This window comes from Tinamus guttatus, unplaced genomic scaffold (genome assembly GCF_059628265.1).
Source record: "Tinamus guttatus ecotype Peru unplaced genomic scaffold, ASM5962826v1 Tinamus_guttatus_pri_ptg000578l, whole genome shotgun sequence".
NCBI lineage: Eukaryota > Metazoa > Chordata > Aves > Tinamiformes > Tinamidae > Tinamus > Tinamus guttatus.
The window spans coordinates 143,400-158,558 of record NW_028289112.1 but is presented as its reverse complement, the minus strand read 5'-3'; the positions used below and the strand labels follow the sequence as shown (position 1 = coordinate 158,558).

General features: G+C 40.2%; 1 protein-coding gene across 1 annotated transcript in view; it reads right to left on the bottom strand.

The window, feature by feature from the left end:
• Window positions 1–3,777: 3,777 nt before the first annotated feature.
• Window positions 3,778–15,159, bottom strand: part of PIK3C3 (phosphatidylinositol 3-kinase catalytic subunit type 3) — a 60,073-nt gene continuing 48,691 nt past the window's right edge. Inside the window, exons 24-25 of the mRNA XM_088534600.1 lie at window positions 9,249–9,374; window positions 3,778–4,555 (exon numbers count right to left, since the gene is read on the bottom strand). Of these exons, the coding sequence (XP_088390726.1) occupies window positions 4,541–4,555; window positions 9,249–9,374 (141 nt within the window). The 3' untranslated portion in view covers window positions 3,778–4,540. The remainder of the gene's footprint in view (window positions 4,556–9,248; window positions 9,375–15,159) is intronic.

The window sequence follows — 15,159 nt, the reverse complement described above, 5'->3', positions numbered from 1 at the left end:
GAAGCAACCGAGGTCCTGCATTTTCCTCTCCCAAGTGAAACCTTCCCCCTCCGCTCAGCAGGGGTCACATCATGCTCAGAAGGACAGCAGGGCACTGGTGCAGTATTTGAAGCAGCCTCACTATTACTAAGAATTGCCACATCAGCTGAAGAGGTTACAAAAATCTATTTTAACACAATCTATCTGCTATCTGTTTTCAATGACTCCCTTAAGGCTCCTTAAATGTACACGCTCAAGATACTTCGTAATAACCACTATATTTTACCATCCACTGATGATACCAGGCCCTGTGAGTAAAACCTCTGCTGATTACAAAAGGGAGACCGTTTAGTAACACTACCTCACTTTGCTGCTCTGCAAAGAAGTCTTAGATTCCCCTTTTCTGCTCTTCCTGCCCCTATCCAGAGTAATTTCCCCCTCCAAGTCTTGCAAAGGTATTTGTTATTTCCGATTACACACAAGAACAAAGAGAGGTAACAAGAACAGAGGCATTTCTTGCTAAAAGGGTATATGCCTTTCTATTAAACAAATAACACATCCCTCTCTTTTCACAGAATATTTTTTGCAAATACTGCCTCTTTTTTTTTTAAAAAAAAAAAAAAAAAAAAAAGGAAAATTAGAATGCTCTGTGCCACCTGAAGCTCTGGTGGTTGAAGATGACCAATAATAGATGGAACAATTCATTCTTCCTTCACTCCCAATCCTTAGAGAAATAAGACTAGGAATTCCGGAAAAAAATAATATCAGGATGACATCAAAGTGAGTGTGGCGAGGAAAACAACATATCCACAGGCTGCCTTTACAGTACATTTTAACTCTACACAAAACACAGCTGCCGGGGGAAAAATGCTGTGACAAACCTATTTGATTGCCCTGGTTCTTTTCCCTTTCACTTCCCGGTGGGGTTTGACAGGGTGACTGCTGACAAGCTGTTCTCTGAGCACCACCATCTAATGGTGCATGTGACATCTGGACCTCCATCGTCACCAAAAGGGACATGGAAAAACAAAAACAACCAACCAAACAAAAATAACCCCCATTTTGGCAGTGCTGGCAGCCCCTTCTCAATGCAGATGCTCATGGAAGCTGGAACTGCTACCCGACATCCCCCTCGGGACACTTCTCTGACTAAGAAATCTACATCGCGAAACAAGAAGGACCTATTTCCATCTTCAAGACTTGCATGCCTCAAGTGAAGTACTTGTTCAAGGAATTCACAGGTTATTAGACAGACACATTATAGACACACGGTATTGGACTACACTGAGATACAAAGCCAAGGTACTGTTATATTAGAGTTTCTTACTGTTGTTATCAAGGCTTTACACTACTGGAGAGGAAAACCTCTTTAAAAAGAGTGCATTCCCTCCCATTTTACCACTTTTGTATTTCCCTATGTAGATAATGATACCATGGTAAGCACTAATAGCCGCTTGATTTTCACAGAAAGTATTATGTAAATTAGAATTATATATATACGGTGTGTGTGCCTGCATATAGAGACCCATAGAATCATAGAACCATTATAGTTGGAAAAGACCTTCTGGATCACTGAGTCCAACCATAAACCCTTCAACATCGTGCCTGCTAAACTGTGACCCTAAGCACATCCACCTGCACCTTTCTTGAACGCTGTCAGTGACGGGGACTCCACCGCCTCCCTGGGCAGCCTGTCCCAATGTATATAAGCACAGACCAGCCTGAAGAGAACCACTTGCTGCGTTAGAGGCACATCCAGACAGTTTGCCAGCACCTCCCTGCCCTTCCCCACATGAACCAGCCACCCAGGTTCCTTGCTTTACTCTGCCTTTTGCCCTGCACACGCCTCTCCCCTGTTACTATCTGCAAGATTACTCATCAGCCTTCTGTGATGGGGAGCATCTCTGCTTCCAACCCCTTCCTCTCCCTGACTCCCATTCTCCTGCAAGTCTGTGTGGATGTCAACGCTCATTTCCAACACAGAGGTACACATACAAATATCCAGAGCGAACGAGCAGAGCGAGAAAACAAGAGCACCCTACCAGCCCAGTCCCTGCAGTGCCTATAGTGAAGGACAGTGAGGAGTCCTCAACAGGGCCTCAGCTCCTTTGCGGAGCATGAATAAGAGAAAGGCAGCAGGAAGAGGTAGGGATTCTGCCACCAATGAGGCAGGTGACACCTCTTGTGATACAGAGGCTCCAGCAGCAGCACAAAACCCCAGGAAGGACAACTACTTCCACAGCACATCTTGCTGCTTCTCCTCCTCCTCGGCAGCAGAGATGGGAATTCTTACCTTGGTTTCAGGTCTGCGTCTATGTGTCTTGCTGAAGAGTTCGGTCGCCAAGCAGGAATTCATCTTGGGTCTCTTTCAGGCTGCATTAACCTGTTGTCTTCAGCTGTGCTGTCTATGAACAGCATAGGCGTCTATGGTTGAGTCTATACGTGAAGAGGACTCCAAAAAATTAACAGATGAAGAAAAACCCACATGGCACATGAAGTACATCTTCATCCTCTATTTATGGGTAAATATCAGTGACATGCAGAATTCCAGGAAAGTCCAAGGTTCCAAAGAATATCACAAAATAATTAGTGGAAAAGTCCCATAGTCTGTTCCACGTCACCCTCTTCCAGTTCCCGTTTGGAGGTGACCTTGTATGAGAAGGAAGCACTGCTTCCTGCATGAGGATGATGATGGGCACGCCACCAAGTGCTGGTGGCACATGCACCACAGCACTGATATGCAGTATTCAACAAACTGCCACAACAGTCTGAGGACAGCTGGGTGTTTCTCAGTACTGACAGTAAGAGAGGGAAGGGATAATAATAAAATCACTTCATCAAAACAACATGAGCTCAGTGACCACCTGTTTGAAGGTGCAGCAAAAGGCAGATGAACGTTTGTTTACCTGGTGCCTGTGGGTACGTTTTGAAGGTGTCAACATACTGTCCACAAACCTGTCCTCTTGGGTGCTGCAATTCAGTATCCAGCAACAATTTTTCCCATGTGAGCTTGACTCTCACTCCTGTGACGAAAGTGACCCCAAGGGCCACTATTTGTGAAATGAAAGGCAGAACATAGTTTCCCCAGAACCTTTTAGTCCGAATTGCTTCTTTGATTCCCTACACAAAGGCCACGGAGCACATACAGCTCAACCGAAGCCCCTGACCAGAAGCCTGGCACTGTTTGGACAAACTGAAAAATGTCAACATTGTTGTGCACCCGATCATCTGTCAGCACTGTGGGCCTTCGGGAAGACACAGCAAAATTCTACCCACAAACCAAAGTGGTAACTAACCAAGATAACATATATGCCCTAAGCAGCAAATAATCACAGGGGCTGAACCCAATGTTGATCTTAACTAACAAGTTTGGGCAATACACTGAAAAAACCATTAAGGACCATTAGAGTCCTAAGAGATTTTCTTTCAAAGACTTTTGGGTGTTAACAGAAGCATAAAGTAAGCCTGACTCAGGAATGTCAGATTAAGATCAGTCTTTATAATTGAGAAGGCTTTCCTTCCAACTTAAATTATTAAAAAAATATACACCAGTATAAGAGCACCCTTTGAAGAGATCCACACACTTATAAAGAGCTAATTACATTGCTGATCATTTAAAACAGATTCATTATGAGCTCAGTGTGGCACAAAAGTCATTTTTCCAACAGCCTTATCTTACATCAAGCAAACAGAGTCCTTAAAATTTTTACCAAGTCCTTAAAATCCAGGAGTTAAACATTACCCTTCTAGCATGCTAGTTCGCAGCAGGTAAGATTACAAAGACAAAACACCTCCAGATTGCAACAACAAAGAGTTTATTAAAGTCAGGAATATTTAATCACTGTACAGAAACATTCAGAGTTAACGTGTGAAATACTGAACCGCTCACTGTGCGTTCTGCTGGCTGAGCCTGTTAGTGATGATTTAATTGGCTGCCAACAGCTGGCTAACTTATCAGCAGTTAAAAACATTTTTTTAAGCAAGGAAGAAATGATTGCCCTTTCTAGATGGTAACATTGCCTAAGGCAGGAAATAAAGGGTAATATGAAGTACAGTTAAAAGTTATTCAAGGTACAAAGTTGGTGAGAAAGGATAGGAGATAGTTTGTTTTTCTGCACTGAGAAACTGTAGCATTTCTGTTGAATTCTGTACACAGCCATGTTCAGTACAGCAATAATTTCAATTTTTAAATAAGAAAATATATTAACAGGTATAAGAATTTGCCATCTAATATCAGCCTCTTCCAGTTATCTTTGGCTTAGGACTAAGTTGCTTACTTCAATCTTTGTGGCTCAACTATTTTCACTAGCCATAAATGCAGTAACATCTGAGCCTAAAGGATGGTATAAATAAACATTATGCTTAAAAACATGGTTATTTTTAAACCTTCAAATAATGTAGACTCAAAAATCTCTTCTGTCTCCTGAGCTCTCAGTTCTCCATGCTACCAAACCTGCAGCTTTTGCCTTCTAAAGCTGTTTGGGAAAGTCCACAAGGTGCTGGAGAAATCCCCTCTTCATCACATGCCGAGGCTCCTTTCCACCTCAGGAAGATGAAAGGTTTATTTTCTCCAATACTAAAAGAAAACAAAAAGCACAGTAAGACATTTTTTCAGATGGGTTTACTCTTGGAGAACAAGAGTTATGTATAAATTGGGTTTAAAAATATTGTACAGTGCCTAAAGGCAGGGGATTTTCACAACTCTTTGGTAGAACCAACAGCTGGGGAACCAACTCTACCTGCTGCCTGACAACCAGGTAACCTGCAGAATCCTGCTGGATTACTACTTAACCTGAGCCCAGGAGGCACCTGGCTCAAATTGGCTGCTTCTCATCCCGAAAAGCCTTGTATAGTACCACCTTATATTCTATATGTTGAATTAACTTACTTTGAGACTAGGTACTATATAAAAAGCCCTGTAATATATTGGAATATATGGGCTCTAGGTGTCCCTGCTGGAGCAGGGGTGTTGGACTAGATGATCTCTAGAGGTCCCTTCCAACCTCAGCCATTCTGTGACTCTGTGGGTTAGATAACAGATTAAAGATGCACTAAAAAACCAAACACTTCATAACATGGTTGAATACCATTTACAATATTATCACAGAAGGAAAGTAACAATTGGGTGCCAAAATATAGACTGCTTTATACAAGAGCTTTACTTCCTGAAGTGACATATTGAACACTGATACACAATGCTTACTAGAACAATCGGCCTTATTGAAAAGCTCTTAACCAGTGCAGCATACAGCACAGGCTGCTTGCTAGCCCTTGCAGACCTGTTTTGGAGGCAGCAAGAGTAAATATCTATAGATAAATAACAAACCCTAGCGCATTTCAAATGAAAAACTGCCCGACTTAAGGTTAATCTGCTTTTTAAGCGTGCATCATAGTACCTGCCAAAGAACTTTCGTTTTTTTTCTTAAAAAAAAAAAATCATAATTATTTTTCAAAGCAAGGCCATTGGCAATTCAATACAGCACTATATACAAAAAAATTGAAAGCTTCAATTGGCCATTGTATAAGATGATCACTTTACTGCAAATTCAATTACGCATTAATTGTTCATTTGTTCAGCAATTTACAGACTCTGTAAAGATTCCAGCAAGTTCTTAAAGAGACGGCTGCCTTAGACAAAGGGTAAAGATAATGATTTTGACTAATGAAGTACTAAATATCACTGAAGTGCCCTATCTTGCTTGTATAATATGTACAGAACAGACATTTATTGCATTCAATTCTGATTGATTTTTTGTAAGGTTTTTCTTTTTTGATGTAAATAATCCTCAGAGTCTTGTTGATTGATGATTCACTTCTGACTACTCTTCTGGTATCCTTTCTGCCTTTATAAATATTAAATAAAGCTGGGTGGTGGGCTGCAACATAATTATTTAAAGAATATGAATAAAGACCTCAGCTCAGCTCAACCTCAGCTTTGAAATTAGCAGAAGAATCCTGCATTGTGTAGAGCCACGAGATGCCTTCGGTACTTGAGAAGCACCACATTACATTTTAGGCACCAGACCCTAAGAGTATAATAGGAAAGCTTAAAGCACATTGGTGCCAAACTCCATAGCACATGTAGAGCGTTTAGCACGTGCTATTCAGGAAAAAACAGGAACAGACCCCAAAGCCTCTGCGCCTGAGTCCAATGCCAGCCCATGGGAAGGGTGAAAACCCTGAAGCGAGACGGCCTGAGCAGGCCTGCATTGGAGGCTGTCATATCTGCTGCCTTCTTACCTGAGGTGCAACACTCACGTGAGCAGAATGTGTTTTAACTCCCAAAATATAGATGGAAGCTGAGACACGTGCCTGCTTTTGTAACAGCCCATGGCTTAGAACACTGGTACTGGGAGCGAGAGCCTTGGGTTTAAACTCTAGGGTATCTTTAAATATCCTGAACAAATCTGCCCTGTGATTTTTAAAAGCAATTGTAAATGCTGAAAAAGCAAGAACAAGTCTGACTGGAAAAAGAAAAGGTCACCTGAATCAGACATGTGAACTCTAACTTACTAATACAGCTTCACAAATGCAATAACAATTATCTGGGAGAGTCTGGCAGTCACCTAAAAATAGTGAAATAGAAAGATTATGTCTAAATGAAAAGAAAAAAGGTGAGCGTCAGGATGCAATTAAGGAAAGGTCTGTGCATCTATTGGATGCACTCTAATCTTGTATCTCCGCAATGACATGAGCACTGTTGTTTTTAATACCAGATATTTTTCACTTTGTTTATGATACCACTACCCTATATGCTGCAATCAAAGCAATGCACCATGACTGACAACACATATGCAACATTTCTACATAATTACACTTCACTTTTTCATATGAAGAAAGATCATCTCTATTAAATATATATGCAGATAGAAATGGCATTTTAACTGCTTATCCAGCACCATAATGCTGTTCTTGAAAACATAATTTTAGTTTACAGCAAGCTGTAAATTAGGTGGAAGACTCTTAGCTCAACAGATAGCCATAAAAGCTGTTCTCAACCATTTGTATCAGATTTTGATCAGCCTTTTGAAAGACGAACTGGTTAAAAAAAAAAATACTGACATTAACTAGCTCTTGAGATCAAAGTTTTATTTCTCCTCTGAATTCCATGCCTTGCCAGGAGACTACTACTTAAGGCAAACATTCACTGTTAATATTCCTGATAAACACAAGCTAAAACCACCAGGCAGCCTCAGGGAGAAAAAGTATTGTAAATTCAGAGATGAAATTAAATGCTTTTGTGAATACAGTTTTACTGAACAGGGGAATTAAATGTTCCATTGTCTTATGGTGGTCTGTGGTGGGACAGCACGTACATATGTGGCTGATCATTTCATTTCTCGCACCACAGCAGGGATTTTAACACTAGAAGCAGTGCAGACAATATTCTTGCACTGCCAGCTCAGAGCATTATCCAAAACCACCTGAAGTCGGAAGGCACCGCTGGAGATTGCCTAGTCCATGTCCCCCTGCTCAAAGCAGGGTCAGCCTGACCAGTTGGGTTCTGAGTATCTTCAAAAAGACACCACAGCTTCTCTGGGCAACCTAGTCCTCACCCACAGAGAAAAAAAAATATATTGTGTTTAATTGAATTTCTCGTGTTTCAGTCTGCACCCACTGCCTCTTGTCCCTTCACAGGGCACCACTGAGAACAGCTGTTTTCTTGACCTCCCTCTTCTCCCAAATCACCTATTTGTACGTATGGATAAGAAGCTCCCCCCCAGCCTCTTTTTCTCTGGGCTGAAGAGTCAGAGCTCTCCCAGCCTCTCCTCAGGCAGCAGATGTGCCTTGGGTTTGTGTTTGACCCGCTCGCAATGCTCTTCCCAGTGCAGCCCAGGACAACGTGCACTTTCTTTGCTCCAAGGGCACATTGCTGGCTCATGTGCAATACTGTGCCCATCAGGGGACCCCCTCATTTTTTTTTCCCTCTCAAAAGCTGTTTTTTAGACAGCTGTCTCCCACCTGTGCTGGTGCAGGAGGTTATTCCTTCCCAGGTGCAGGACACAGCTCAGTCAGTTTTCAATCCACCTCAATATCCCTTTTATGTAGTCCATGCTTTATCAGTTTGGATAAAAGGATGTTATGGAAGTCGTATTAAAAGCCTTGCTAAAGGCCAGGTAGGTAATAGCCACTGCTTTCCCCTAACCTATCATGCTAGTTATTTTGTCACAGAAGGCTATCAGGTTGGTCAGGCATGATTTCCCCTTCATAAATATACACTGACTACTCCCCATCACCTGCTTGTCCTTCATATCATCAGAAACATTTTCCAGGGTAATTTGCTCTATCGCTTTCCCAGGGCCTGATATGAAGCTGACAGTGTTGTAGCTCGCAGACCCATCTTCCTGCCCTTCTTGAAGACAGGAGTGACATTTACTTCCTTCCAGCCTCCAGGAACCTCCCTCGCCTGCTATGACCTTTCAGAGATAATCAAGAGCCTTGCAATGAATCCCAATCAGGCAGCCCGCAGCAGAGAAACAAAACATTGCCCATGTTGGTCTGCCTGCTAATCCTAACCCGTAAGCTCCCAGCTGGCTGGTTTGTCCCCAGGCAGAACTCTGTGCATTCCTGATGCTCTCATGCAAGAGGCAACTCCCCCTCCTCCAGGATGTGCTTCCTAAGGAGGTTGTATCCGCTCACAGCAGAGCCCTAGCTGTGTGAGTTGTGCCACCCCATATCTGTGAGCCCAGGGAGAACGTGGCCCCAAACCTGCACACAGACCTTTAACTCCTCATGTTTGTTCCCTATGCTGGATGCATTAGTGTACAGGAACATTAGAAACATCCTGCCATGCAGATCTTCCAGAAAAGTTATAAGGAGCTTTTCCTGCAGGCACTTTCTTATTTATTTGTATACATTTCAAGTGAGCTATCATGGCTGCAGAACCAAACAAGTGTGCAGCCAATGATGAAAAAAATTGTGCTCAATACCTCAGTTAATCAGTTTAAAGTGAAACAAAACTACGTATATTTTAGAGCAAAACCTGTAATGGAACCCATGAAATACTCAGATCTAGTTCAAATTTTAAAATTGCTCTCTTACTAGGCACAGCTATTAATTGAAACATACCTAAAATACCCTAGAGAGCAGATTTGCTAAGTTACATAGAGGATGTTCTAGCCCCATTGAGGGCTTTCTCACTGGTCCTGGCAGGAAGCAGAATTCGAACTTGCTGAATAAGAACTAAAACACTGTAAGCAATGAAGGCAAGTATGAACCTACTGTCTACCACCTCTGCCCTTACTCAGGTTACGGAGCAGCCACCTCACCTGAGCAAACTTGTGTATCTGTTCCACCACAGCTGCAAAGAGCGCATGGACACTTTCATCAATGAGGCTCTGCATATAATGTACAGCTTCTTCATCAGAGAGGTCCAAACGAAACTTGTCTTGCACCTTGGAAAGGGGGAAAGAAATGAGAGAAATTTATAAAGAACCAAAACTCTCATTGGTTACAATATTTATCATTACATGTCATCTACTTAGTAACTGTTATCATATTGTCAGTTGTAAAAATTAAGTAGAGAATTAAACTACAACACATTCTCTCAAACTCACAATTTTAGATGAAGTGTTTACTTTTAAAACTAAACTGTCATGAAAATGAATAAACTGTTAAGATTTCTGATGCTATCGCACCCCTCCCCTCTTCCCCCAATATTCAGTTAATCTTTTCAGAACTCCAAGCTTGAAAGTCAGAATACCTGGACATAAAACTCTAAACAGAACTAAAATGTTATTTTAAAGAATTAAAAGCTGAGAAGGAGGAAAGACTCTAAGGTCTCTCTGCAAGTGATTGTCAGCGTAAAAAGAAAAACAGAAACACCCTGAAGTCCCACACCTTTGATATATGCAAGCTTGAAAGGGTCTGAGTGAGCCCACATTTCTGAAAGTCTTTATTCTTAACTTAATTTAGAATAAAAATGTCTTTTGGAAGCTTCAAGGCAATTAAGTAGAGAATATGGAATCAGAAGAAATCAGCCCTGTCAAATCTGATCTTTATATCACACGTGAGAACTTGATCAACTCTGATTACATCTGCCATCCATGAACAGTTGGCTGGAGACACCGCTACCCCTCACATCACTTAATCTTTTGACAGCAACATATTCTATCTACAGCACCAAGTTTTAGATGTTTTGCCTGATATTTGCAATTTGTATATAAATTAAAAGCTGAAAGCACTATAATTAAGAATAAAGTAATAACATCTAAATTTCCTTGTTTTGGCCCCAGGCAACGCCTTGATCCATAAATATGTACAAAAGCACAGTGAATGCCTTTTTGTGAATTCCAGCCAACTCCAAGGTTCAGGACTACTCCAGATGGTATCTCTCACAAGCATCTTTACCACAGACATTTCCTAAACACATCCACAGAGAAATAACTTGGTTTTCAGGTACTACTGTCAAATGGGAGGAACCTATGACATGTCTGTCAGATTTACTTATCCCTCACATCATTTATGACAAGTAGATTCATAAATAGCCATGCTGGAGGAATTCTAATAATCTGAGGAAATGCTTAGATACCATAATGTCATTTTCTAAGTTTTCAGAAGAGTTGTTGGTGGAGCAAGGTCTGCACATGAGGAATGGCCAACCACCAAATTCCTCCCGAAAAGAAGGATAACGCATAACGTCGACAGCTTGGGGTGAAAGCTTTTGGGCTCCACCGGGAAATTTGCACTATTCCAGAACTCAAAATGATTCCACCATTTTCAGAATAAAGTTAAGGAATCTAAAATCCTGGTATGCTCTAATCAGTTTTATATCAGTATCCCTGTTTAAGCTACAACTTTAAAATTCCTAGCCACCTTGCAAGTTAGTTATGATCAAAATTGAAAAGTTAGCCAGCAATTTTACATTAATTGCAGAAAATGACTCACTAACTAATTACTTTATGCTCATAAGAACATGCTAGAATGGTGTGAGCTTTTGGGGGGGACCATCATGTTCATCTAGTTCAATCTCTTTCGTATACATATAAACTTTTTTTTTTTAAACATCAAGTCTGTAACTTCTGCCTTTACCAGTAAAAATCTCTTTTATAGCTTTTATAAGGAGAGAGAATCCATCCCTTCCTAAGTAACTTGTTATAATGATTAACTGCCCTATTTAAAAATCATTTAATACCTGAATTTGTCCAGCTTCCATACCAAACAGTTGAACCATTATTTTTTTTTTTTTACAGTAAAGAACTAATCACAGGAATTAACCTTCTCTTGATTAAATCGACCTTTTGTAAGACAGAATAAAGCCTTTCTTGTATCCTTCCTATTTATTTGCTTTTTCCAAGACTTGGTAAAAACACTAGACAAATTATTTAAGTAATGTTCTCAGGGTTGTATTACTGAGATGATACAAATAGGAAGAACAGTCACAGTTATAAGTGTGTTCATGTGCTTTAAGCAAGCATAAACTGAGTTCTTCCTCAACTTCCTCTCAAAACATATTTTGATCAACATGAAAGAATGCAATATACTGGAAAAAAAGTTCAAATTCTCAAAAAAGAAAGCAGCAAAAAAAACCAGAAATTATTTCAGCCTAATATCAGATTTTCCACCTTCATAAAAACATGACTAGAAGACAAAGTTTATTCTCTTCTAGAAATATGCTTAGAGGATTGACAACCAGCAAAGCACACAGGGGAATGCAACCAAATTTAATGGGACTATTCACACACTTACATTAATGCAGGAGCTTAATATATACTCTGATTTGGGAAGGCAAGTCTATCATGTTTGTTTTCCTGATCACAAAAAAAAAGTGATTCAATGAACATTCAGCAAAATTGCTAACTGTATTTTAAGAAAATAATCCCCTGCAACAACAATTTCTTAAATACAACTCTGTTAATCAATCATTTAAGCCATCTTCTAATTTATTTATAGATGAAAATCACCTCAAAGTCTAGGAGGCACTACCATTAAGATGCCGCCTCAGTAAATAAGGAATTAACGGCTATTTAAACTATTTATCGCATTCCCCAGGAATAGGCTGGCAGACTGATGGTACATGGAAATAAATTTACCCACAGTTAGATCTTAAAATAAGTGTGCAATTTAACAGCAGGATCAGATGCTGCTGACAACTACATCTTTGCATGGAAGTTTTTCAGCAATTAAAAGCAACTGCTGCAACCTGAGAAGAAATATGGCAAGATGAGAAATTACTTCTTGAGCTGCAATAGCAGCACCAAGATTAATATACGCTGAGTTATGGTTCTTGTAACAAAACCAATAGTAATTGTTATTAGAAATCTCTGTTGCAAAGGAAGCCATACATTCTGAAAGCCCAGAGTTTCTCACGGAGCAGGCCCTGCTTAGCAAGATTCTGTAGGGTGTTTAAAAAAAAGGAAGCAAATTTGGGGGTCATGTTCTGATAAGTTACTCAATTATCTCATTACACATCCTTAAGAATGTCCTGTATGAATGTACTTATTTGTAAGTCTATATGATTTATTTATTCAGAATTCATATTTTAGTATTTTATTAAATAACACTTCCTTGTTTGCTGTTAGTGCCATTTTTTGGTGTTAGCCAAAGACAACTGAGGCACACTGGATCAACATATTTGAACACTTCCTTTGTTTCAAAAAGGAAAAGTTCTAAACTTCACACCATATGCACACAGTAATTTTAAGCAGATATTCCTTCAGGTGTCAATGGTAGAATTTGAATGCTTAAGGATAGAAGTTTAGATAAAGAACTACATCACCACAAAAAAACTGAAATTCCACCTGAATGCTTAGGGTTGTCAACTTCATATCCACACTACGCACAGCCTCCAGTTAAGTAATAAATAGAGGGTAACGACTTTTTATGTCTAAGAATTTTGATATACCTCAGTTCATTACTTGCCCCTCTTCTAGACTTCCAGGGCCAAACGCTTGTGTTACCCACACTCTCTAGAAAGCCCTGGATCCTACTGTAACACTGTCTGATCACAGTAAGTAACTACTTGCATCTTAATTTCTGTGCTAGATAGATTTATCTATGCAAAAATGAATATTTGATTAGGACATGAGGCTGCAGTAAAAAATGGGCTATTTCACAGGAAACACTACTTCGTTCTGAAGACCACTGGGTGCTGTAGTAGTTCTGCTTCACCTAAGATTAACCAGCACTGCTGGTGTTTACTGCAACGATGAGCTACATGATTTTATCACTAGAATAAAGGACTAGAATAAAAATCAGCTACTTAAATTTAAGAGAACTCCAGTATTGCTTTTGACCGCGTCACAGCATGCACTGAACATCAGCATCCCAACAATTGCTACAACATTAGGTAAACTGAATAACTACATTTGGTGAGGCTTTCATTATTATTTTCACTGCTTTGCCTAAAATTGTTAGCAGTAGCCAGCATTCCATGTTCAAATACCAGAAATAAGCTTTGAATCCTTGGCTTAACCTGTGCCACGTGTCACCTTTTTCAGCAAAGGATTTTCTTGTTTTCTCCTTTGCTCAACTGCAACATGTTCCAATGTGGCATTATACACATTACTCAAATGCTCTATTTGCATGAATAATTTTATTTAAAAAGCTATTCCGACATCAGCTGTTGTTTTCAAGACTTTCATTTGAATAAACTGCAGTTTCTAAATGAGCCTGGGTAGGCTTTTGTAGCACTTTTTTTTTTTTTTTCAGTAGAAGACAGTAAATATACTAGTGAAATCTCTAAACTGAACTTTCATAAAAACAAAGGCAAGATGATACTGTTCCAGCTCAGAATTTCATCATTTCGGGCCAAAATATTATGGTGAAATAGAGGACATGACATGAACTAACGGGGTGAACACGTGTCCTCAGACATAACTCAGTTCTGAGGCTGAATTTAAAAACTTCCACGTTTTTACATTTTGAGAGGATTGAATACACATACAAAAAAAAAAAAAAAACCAACAAAAAAAACGGCAGCCTATAAAGAGCAAAGCTGGGGGTACAGCTGCAGCATCATTATCCAAATGGACAGAAAGATGAACGTCTGTTGATGCAAAATAAACTCAATGCAAAGCTTTTACAAAGAATAAACCTGTCCCAGAGCAGGAAGTGAATACAAACACTGAAGCAGAGCAGACTTCACTCAAGCAAAACTGAGTTTATTTCTCACACACTAGAACAAAACTAAATCACTCTCAGAATTAATAGACGTCAAAAATGCTTCCTAGCTCCACCTTTACAAACATGGTTATTTTCGGTCACATGAAGAGGGACACATATCTGTTGCTGCATCAGAAAGCATGTTAAGCACCGGAAGCCTTTTCTGTTTTGCTAAATTGTGAACTCAGCACTTAATTATCTATTTACTGACTCTGGGGGAAGCCACAGAAGGGAAAAAGACAACAGGGAGGTTTACTACAACCCAGATGAAGAGACTGGGAAAACTCCTTGTAAATTAGCTTGGATTTTGAAACAAGGTAGCTGAGAGACTTTGTGAAAGTCAAATCACATCCCCACACCAGCTCTGTGGCCTCTAGAACGGGAACTGATTTACTTTGATACGCTCCTCCTCAGAGGTCTTCCAGTTTCCAAACGTTCCTACCACTTATTTCTTACCAAGGGCAGTGAGACCTACTTAAGGTTTGCACTGACCTGGAAGCGCAGAGGGTGCTTCTCTTGGCAGGAAGGAAACCCTCCTCCTCGCAGACTCACCTGAAATTGGCTTTTCCCTGCCTTTTCCCAAAGGTGCCACCACAACTGGAAAGAAGGGCTCCCTCCGGCATGTGGAGGGATTTGTGCCCCAAACCTACCCGACGACCTCGCTGATAAATGAAACGTTTGCAGCGTCCTCGGCAGCTCCTTCTTTAATCAAGGGGCATCTGAAATTGAGCTCAATTAGAGCCCTGTCCTTTAACGCCTACTGAGTTCCTTTGTGCCAATGAATCCCTGGTCCCCAGTGTCCTCTAATTTAAAGGTCAAATTTGCTATGAAGGACAGATATGAACCATCTGGCTTGCCCATGGAAAAATGAAAAGCTTCTCTTTTTGTTGTTGTTAAGAGGTGACAAGGCTGAATATATTCACTTCATAATTGACTGAGGGTTTTAGTCACTGCTACTTAAAATTGTAGCAGTGGGTAAATTTAAAAAAGCAACAATTCACAATGAGTATTGCAGCTGCATAGAAAAAAAAAAAAAACAGAAATGGCAGAACAAAGCAGGGGATTGGCATTTTATTA